The 9,114-nt window shown below is 43.5% G+C and overlaps 1 protein-coding gene across 1 annotated transcript in view; it reads right to left on the bottom strand.

The window, feature by feature from the left end:
- FRMPD4 (FERM and PDZ domain containing 4) overlaps window positions 1-8,073 on the bottom strand; it is a 153,377-nt gene extending 145,304 nt beyond the window's left edge. Inside the window, 1 exon segment of the mRNA XM_029287233.1 lies at window positions 7,983-8,073. Within this exon segment, the coding sequence (XP_029143066.1) occupies window positions 7,983-8,017 (35 nt within the window). The 5' untranslated portion in view covers window positions 8,018-8,073.
- Window positions 8,074-9,114: the final 1,041 nt, after the last annotated feature.

Below are 9,114 nucleotides of genomic sequence, written 5' to 3'. Positions count from 1 at the left end.
AAAAAGAATACATTTCACTTCATAGTGGGTCTGTACCGCAACTACGAGGGGCCCAGGTGCCTTCTTCGGGGGAGGTCTTAAAGTGGAGCCCCGACAAGGTTTCAACAAGCTGCAATGGAAGACTGGGTGAATTCTCCCTAAAAGTCTAGGAAGTTTTAGTTCTACGGTGACCGGATTGATGATCCTTACTATGGGGAAAGGCCCCAAGAATTTTGGTCCCAATTTCTTGCTGGGCAATTTGAGGCGTAAATATTTAGTTGACAAATAAACCTTTTCCCCAACTTGGAATGTTCTTTGGGGAGCCCTCTTTTTATCAGCCTGCTTTTTATAGGTTTCAAAAGTCTTTTTTAAAGCAGTTTTTGTGTTTCTCCAAACTTCTTCCCACCCCCTCACCCATTGGTCAAGTGTCTGGGAAGTGAGGGCACCTGAGGGTATTCAGGTATTGGGCTGAACTCTTTTCCTATGGCCACTCTGAAAGGCGTGTAGCCGGTGCTGCTGTGCACAGAATTATTGTACGCCACGTCCGCAAAAGGGAGGAGGTCAGTCCAGTTCGTCTGCTGGTAAGAAATGTAGCATCTAAGATATTGCTCCACCATTTTGTTAGCGGATTCTGCAGCCCCATTGGTGGCCGGATGAAAAGCAGATGATAAACCTTGAGATGATCCAATTAATTTAAGAAAACTCCTCCAAAACTTCACTGTGAACTGCACCCCCTTGCCCGAAATTATTCGCTTAGGGGCGCCATGCAGCTGGTAGATATGTTTCAGGAACAATTTGGTCAGTCGTTGGGCAGATGGGAGTCCTTTGTAGGCGATGAAATGAGCCTGCTTCGAGAACAGGTCTATCACAGTCCAGATGACAGTATTTCTTCTACTTTTAGGTAGGTCTACTTTAAAATCCATAGCTATTTCTTCCCAGGGTTGAGAAGGGTCTGCCACCGGCTGCAGTAACCCGGGGGTTTTCAATGGGATTCTTTTCATTGTGGCACATACAGTACAACTTTTTACATACCGTAGTTTTTCACATCCCGTTTCAGCCTCGGCCACCAAAATTGCCGGCAGGTGAGGTGTAGGGTTTTCAAATATCCAAAGTGTCCAGCCTGTTTTACATCATGGCTGTGTTTGAAAGCATTAAAACGGAGGGCTTCGGGCAAATATAGTTTCCCCCCTTTGTAAGCCAAGCCATCCCTACATGTTAGGAAGGTTTGATTATCTTTGAACCATTGATCGGTGAGGAGCTCTTGTTTTATTTTCTTTACCCCAGGGTCATCAGGATTGGGAACCCTGCGAGGCGTAAGTTGAGCGGCAGTTTGTGGATTGGGGATAATTGCCTCGTTAACCTCCTCCCGTTCGCTTTTGTATTGGGGTAACCGGGATAGCGCATCAGCTAGGACGTTTTTTCCTCCTGGTATGTACTTTAGAGTGAAGTTGAAGCACTGTGCCCACTGCACTTGCTTTGGGGACAATTTGCGGGGAGTTTTTAGTGCTTTTAGATTTTTGTGATCTGTCCATACTTCAAATGGCACTTTGCTCCCTCCTAGATAGTGTTGCCAGTTTAACAGCGCCTACCTAATCGCGAAGACCTCTTTCTCCCAGATTGTCCATCTCCACTCGCTTTCAGTAAATTTCTTAGAGGTATAGGTGCAGGGTTGCAGGACCCCACTTTTGTTCTTTTGCAGTAACACAGCTCCAACTGCCACATCGCTGGCATCGGCTTGAATTACAAAGGGCTCCCCTGGGCAGGGGTGCTTTAGGACCGGTTCAGCAGCAAATAGTCTCTTTAACTTCTCAAAAGCTGTTTGACAGTCCATCGTCCATGCTAGTGGTTGGCCCGGTCGTGGCTTCCCTCGAGGAAACGGACAAAACTCATCAAGACATTCCCCATCCCGTTAGAGCCGTTTTCTCCCCTACTTAACTGCTATTTTCAACCGTTTTGGGTCTTTCGAGACCTCGACAAACGCTCAGAAACCCCCGACGGTAAGCTAATATCGAAAGTGGAACCGACCTAGGTTTTCAATACCCTCATTGGAAATTCTGTAGCCAAGATAATCTAATCGGGTCTGGTGATATTCACATTTCGACAATTTGGCATAAAGCTTCGCATTCAATAGTTTCTTTAACACTTCTCTCACCAGCTTTATGTGATCAGTCATATTCGTGCTGTATATCAGGATATCATCGAGATACACCAAAACCCCTTTGTACAAGTGATCATGTAGGACCTCATTAATCAACTGCATAAATACGGCTGGGGCCCCCTGTAGTCCAAATGGCATGACTTTGAACTGATAGCTCCCCATAGGACAGTTGAAGGCAGTTTTCCACTCATCTCCCTCTTTCATTCTCACCCAGTAATATGTCTCTCTCAGGTCTAATTTAGTGAAGACACTCCCCTTAGCCAGTTGGGTTAATAAGTCCTTTAGGAGGGGGAGGGAGTATTTATTTTCCACACTCACAGCGTTGAGACCCTTATAGTCTATGCAGAGACGAAGAGACCCATCTTTTTTCTCTTTGAACAACACAGGGGCTCCCACGGTAGATTTGGCCTGTTCAATGAACCCCCTCGCTAGGTTTTTGTTCACGTATCGCTGCATCTCCTCCATTTCGAGGGGGGACATAGTATACATTCTCGGCCGTGGGAGTTTGGCTCTTGGCACCAGTTCGATGGAGCAGTCATTGGGTCTGTGAGGGAGTAGGGCATCACATTCTTTTTCACTAAATGCCTCCGCCAGGTCGTGGTATTCATTGGGGATGAGTGGTTCGCCTGGTGGCAGTGAGGCAGCCATGTGCGCTCGCTCATTGGGTGGCCTAAGGTGTCCCACAACATCGGTTGAATCAGCGGGAGATTTAGGTCCTATAGGTAGTCTCACAGTTCTCATTCCTTTCTCCTACCAGATAAATGGCTTCCATTTGTCCAACCAGGCTAGCCCTAGGATCACAGTCTCAGTCATATTTGGAGCCACTAGGAAGCGAATAAACTCCCAGTGCGCACCTATTTCTAGGCATAAAGGCTCAGTTAATTGTGTGACAAGAGTCCCTCCCATCAGGGAGCCATCGGCTTGCTCAAACCTCACAGGTTTGGAAAGCTGTTTTGCCCGTATGCCCATTTTCATGGCAAATGGCAGACTAATAATACAGCGGGTGCATCCAGAATCAATTAGCACGTTTAAGTCCATTTGTGCCCCAGACTTAGGGATTATAAGTTTGGCGGCCAGTGAAAAAGCGGGATTTGTCGACTCACCATCGGTCATTCTCTCCATCGTCGCTGTCAAAGGAGGGTAGAGCAGGGGCGGGTCCACCCGGAGTCCCGGCGTCCTCTTGTGTGGGGGGTGTAATTTGGGCAACAGGTTCTTGCGTGACCCGGTTGGATTCTTCTCTCGTTAGCCCTTGGGCAGGTTTCCTTCTCGCCGCTGGTTCCAGTCTGCTCTGCAGTCGGGGGTAGGGGACCGGACAGTTTGCTGCTCGATGTCCCTTCTGTCCCCACCGGAAACACTTAATTGATGTGCCTGCAGGTGGCCTGGGTCTTTCAGCCATTGCAGTAGTCGGAGGGTTTCGTGGGGGTGATTGTTGTTCGGGTTGCTCTGGCTGCTGCTCAGATTCAGGTGGGGGAGGCTTCTTATAGCGAGCGAGCTGAACGTCTAGCTTCACCACTGCCTGGTACCATTCTCGCAGCTGATCAGGTACTGCTCAATAGATGCAGGCCTGAGAGAGGTGATCGTCTAATCCCTCAATGAAGTGATGGATTAGGGACTGCTCTGGCCACCCCTCTATTTGACCGGCTATCTTGCGAAACTCTTGCACGTACTCCAGGGCAGGCCTGCCGACTTGTTTTATTTTGTGGATTTGTTCTCCTGCTTTAAGAGCAATAGATGGGTCCTCAAATCTTTCTCTCAGCCCTAGGAGGAAAAGGTGGGGGTCCTCCAATTCGGGGGCTTGCTCATTGTATAAATTGTTCAGCCTAGAGGGACGCTTCTCCCTCTAGACTGGACGCAATCACATCCACCATGGCCCCCGGGTCTGGGTAGAGATAGGCCTAGCAATTCAAATGAGAACGCACTTGGTTGAGAAAAAAACCCAGCTTCTCTGGGTCCCCATCGAAGGTTGCTCTGAAAAGTGGTGCAATTATAGGCTGTTGGGGCCCCCACAGTGGCTGTTGCTGCTGGCCCCATCCTGGCTGCAGATTTATGCCCAGGGGTTGCACGTTTGGGGGCTGTGGCCAATCTCCTTGCTGTGGCCGTTCTCCCACCAGCTGCTGATATCCTGGCTTCTGTACCACCCCAAGCTGTTGCAAGGCCTCTATTAGCTGTGGCAAGTTCAGAGGTCATGGAACATCTGCCTGCTGGGTTTGCCAATCTGCCCATTGCTGCAGAGGCCTCAGACTGGGATTCCCTCTCTCTTCAGGGCTGGAGTCCCTGGCAGGGGAAGACAGGATCCGAAAGGCTTTCTGATCTACAATGGGGGGGGGGCTGCAAGCTTCCCTCTGCAGGAGTGGATTTCTGTCTCTCTCCTCTGGGGTTTGAAATATTTCCAGTAACTCACCTAGGCTTTGAGTGGCAGTTTGTCCATTCTCCATCCACCGACCTGCATTTGTCTGCCAAAATTCATCTTCCCACAGCATGCTGTCTGTTACTTCCCCCTCTAAGATATCAGCAGCTGCCGGGCTGTATTCAAGAAACTCCCGTTTATCATGATAGATTGTCCTCCTCCTGAACTCTGTTACTCTCACTCCAGCCTAGGAGAAAGAGGTGGGGGTAATGCATCCCCAGTGGTAATGCATCCCCAGTTGTTTGAAAAGGTTAGAGATTCTGGCATGATGTCATGGTTCCGACTAATGAAACACTTCAAAGAACTTCCAGGCATTGTTTACCCTAAAAGCCTTTATTAACAGTGTAACAGATTGACGGCACTTCATGGATGGATGCCAGAATCTGAATTTCTCTTTCTTGTGTCTAACTTTTCTTGCTAAACCCCTCCCTTATTTTGCAGTCATAAGTCACATCTTCCAATTAGCCTGGAGGGCAAAGATTCACTTCCGTTCCTTTTCCTGGGCGTTCCTTATAAATCTCCTCCCTTTCTCTGTCATCTGAATTAACTCTAAAAATACCAGACAGTTCTGTATATTTTGTCAAAGCAATAATATCCTATATTAACAGCATTGACAGTCATTTCTTTTTCTGTGAAGACTGATGCAAAGAATGAGTCAAATAGCTCTATTTTCTCCCTATTGCCTGTTACTTCCTTGCAGTCTTCTCTCTTTAGTGGACCTACAGTTTCCTTGACTTTTTTCTTGTTATTAATATGTTGAAAGGAACTATTTTTATTATCCTTGATTTCTGTTGCAAGTTTTTGTTCATTCTGAGCCTTTGCTTTCCTGACTTCATCTTTGCATGTTCTATCTGTCTGCTGATAATGATTGGATTACTTTATTATAAATCAGTCACTGGGAAATAATACAAATGTACTGTCCAGTGTACTCCTTTAAAGCAGATCTCAGTGCAGTGAAGTGTTATATAGACATCTTTATGCACTTCTTTATGCAAGACTAGAAAATTAACCCAATATCCAGATTCACATGAACCATTGAGACACAAAATATTTCATACACTGGTTTTGGGATCCACTGATTTCTGTCAAGTGGGTTTCTATGAATATGAAGAACCTGATCTTGCAGAAATGCCTTTTAATGGAACAGAGGGCTATGTAAAGCTTTTAAGAGTTGCTTCAATTGACAAAACTTTGATTGAATCACCCCATCAAAGCAGATTTGCAAATGAAAGAGAGGAACTCTTTGGTGAAACAAACTGAATGAGCTGGCTTTCAAGTGCTTCATAGTCTCTTGAAGCTTCATGGTATTCTGCCAAATCAATAATCAAAGGAATAAAAAAAATAGTACCCCACAGTCAATATTGACTTTTTCTGGAGTTTGGCAGCTCGGAAGAGGAAGAATTTCCTTTTCAAACAAGTTTTGAAAAATGTTAATATTGATTGAAATAATATATTTTCTATATTGATTCTGTGCAATATAAACTGTTGGATAATCTGAAACTGAGCTATCACTATTTTCTTGTTCCTGATCTTTATCTTTTAAAAAGAAATCTACTTGAATATGTTAAAAAAAACTATCATACTGAAAGCCTTATAAATATTCTGATGTAACCTGGAAGGATTCATGCTCTTTAAAAGAAGCATTATTCCTCTATTGGCTGACCAACCACACTCAATGTGTAGTCCTCAATGGAACTGCATCTACATGGACGGAAATATGCAGTGGGGTATCCCAAGGCTCAACATCTTCATCAATGATTTGGATGAGGGGATAGTAGGGGAACTCATCAAATTTGCAGATGATACCGAGCTGGCAGGAATAGCCAACACTCCAGAAGATAGGCTTAAGATACAGAAGGATCTTGACAGACTTGAACATTGGACGCTATCTAACAAAATGAAATTCAATGGTGAAAAAAGTAAGGTTCTATATTTAGGCAAGAAAAATCAAATGCGCAGGTACAGTATAGGTGGTACCTTCCTCAATAGTATTAACTGTGTGAGGGATCTTGGTGTCCTAGTGGACAATTACTTAAATATAAGCCAGCCGTATGCTGCAGCCACCAAAAAAGCCGACACAGTTCTAGGCTGCATTAACAGAGGGACAGAATCAAGATCGTGTGAGGTCTTAATATCACTTTATAATGCTTTGGTAAGACCACACTTGGAATACTGCATCCAGCTTTGATTGCCACGATGTAAAAAAGACATTGAGACTCTAGAAAAAGTGCACCGAAGAACAGCAAAGATGATTAGGGTACTGAAGGCTAAAACATATAAAGAACAGTTGCTGGAATTGGGTATGTCCAGTTTAAATAAAAAAAGGACTAGGGATGACATGATAGCAGTGTTCCAATATCTAAGGGGTTGCCACAAAGTAGAGGGAGTCAAGCTATTATCCAAAGGACCTGAAGGCAGGACAAGAAAGAAATTGATGGAAACTAATCAAGGAGAGATGCAACCTAGAACTAAGGAGAAATTTCCTGAGAGTTAGAAAAATTAATCACTGGAATAACTTGCCTCCAGAAGTTGTGAATGCTCCAACAAAGGAAGTTTTTAAAAAGAGATTGGACAACCATTTGTCTGAAATGGTATAGGATTTCCTGTCTGAGTAGGGGGTTGGACTAGAAGACCTCCAAGGTCCCTTCCAACTCTGTTATTCTGATCTATTCTATTTTCAGCACATTTTGAAAAGGAAAAAACCATAAAATTTTTAGACCACTTATAATCTCCACAAATGTCTTTTTAAAAATTTAGTCCTCTACTGGCTCATATCAAATCTCAAATCACCCATTCAAGCAAAGATTGATTTGCACAGACATTAAGTAATAGCATGGAAAACATTTCTAATATTTGCTCCTTTCAAGTTCAAACTGATATAAGTTCAAAAGCTACTAGAAACTTTTCGGAAACTGCTCCAACCATTCAAATGATTTCTGAAGTTGAAATGACTCATTTTCAAGTTCAAAATTTCTGTACTGAATTCAAAACTAAATTGCTCTGTGCTTGACACACTTGCAGAATGTTCAAACAATATCAGAGGACTTGTGATAAGATTAAAATAAGCCACTTCAAAATCAATGCAATTGCTGAGTTTATCATTAATAATCCCTAATAAGAAGGTTTCTGGTTTTAAAACAATTTTTGTAATAGTATTTCTTCCAGCCAATTTTTAATCTGATGCCAAAATTTTTGCGCTTTTGAACATTCCCACCACGTGATAGTAAGTCCCTGGAAGCCTTCTACATTTCCAGCATGTCGGTGAGGTTTTTTAAATCTATTTTTGCTAGCCTTGTAGATTAATGTAGATGCAATCTTTGACCCAATGGGATAACCTGATTGGGGAGCAAATGGAAGTTCAGTACATATTCATGCTGGGGCTTCAGCTCTTTGCAGCAGTTTTTGGACAAAATTCATCAAATTGGTGGCAACCTTTACCTGATGTAGTAGTTTCTCCCATCTCTGTTTGCCATAATTTCCCAACCATAGGAAGATCCCTGGTTCAAGGTCCAAGTTCCTGAAGGAGGCCAGCCTGAAGACTTGGCCCTGTGGCTAAAAAAAGTAATTCATTAGAATATAATATCAATCATTTAATGCAGTATTAGATTTTGTGCAGCAACACAGCCTTGGCTCACAAACCAAGTTTATCATATTACAATATGTTAAGCTATAAATATATTTCCTCCATTCTTCCAGTACTTATAGATAAGGAGATATTTCCAGAGTGTAGTAAATTTAGTAAGACGGAGAAACAGAGATGGACTCTATACGCTGACTCAACAATATACTTTTGGAATAGTGCACACTAATGTAGACTAGCATATAGCTTATGAATGATATATTTTACAATTTATATAAAGTTTATTCTTTGTTCAAGTGGCCTAGAGTTAGTATTTTAAGGTATAGCCACTTTATTATATATATCCAGAGCACAGTCATGTTTAACCGATGCATGGACTCTGCTAAGCTATGACATACATAACTTCTGGCTGGAGACATATACCAGGTACTGTATTGTACAGATAAACAAGGGAACCGATAAGGAAATACCAAAGAGGTGAGTAGTGAAGGGGCTAGGTCAGTGGTGAGATTCAAATATGTGAACAACCGGTTCTCTGTGTGGATGCTGCTTCCGGAAGTCCATTGTGGGGTTGGGCAACAAAAAATTAGCTACCAGTTCTGCTGAACTGGTGCAAACTGGCTGAATCCCACCACTGGGCTGGGTGCTTAGCAAGTTTGGGTGACGACAGGGGCTTAACTAATTTTAAACATATAGGTGTGATGGCACATCATAGGCAGACTGTTAGCATGTGACTGAACCAGGCCTATCAACTGGGCCTGGGGAGGAGGGACCAGCCAGCCGGGGATAGAACTGTATTTAAACTGCTGAAATCTGTAAGAGGTGTGGTCTCTCTCTCTTGCTTGCAGCTCAGAGATCCATCAGCCTCTGCAAACGCTTTGTAAATAAAAACTTTGTTATTTCAAACAATTTAGTGTGAGCTTTGTTTCTCACATCAGGAATGATAGTTCCCTCCTAAAATAAATATCCACACTGGATATGGCATTAGAA

This window comes from Protobothrops mucrosquamatus, unplaced genomic scaffold, assembly GCF_001527695.2.
Source record: "Protobothrops mucrosquamatus isolate PMUCROS unplaced genomic scaffold, P.Mucros_1.0 scaffold_262, whole genome shotgun sequence".
NCBI classification, from domain to species: Eukaryota; Metazoa; Chordata; class Lepidosauria; order Squamata; family Viperidae; genus Protobothrops; species Protobothrops mucrosquamatus.
Note: the sequence above shows the minus strand (reverse complement) of the source record. Positions and strands in the feature narration are given on the sequence as shown.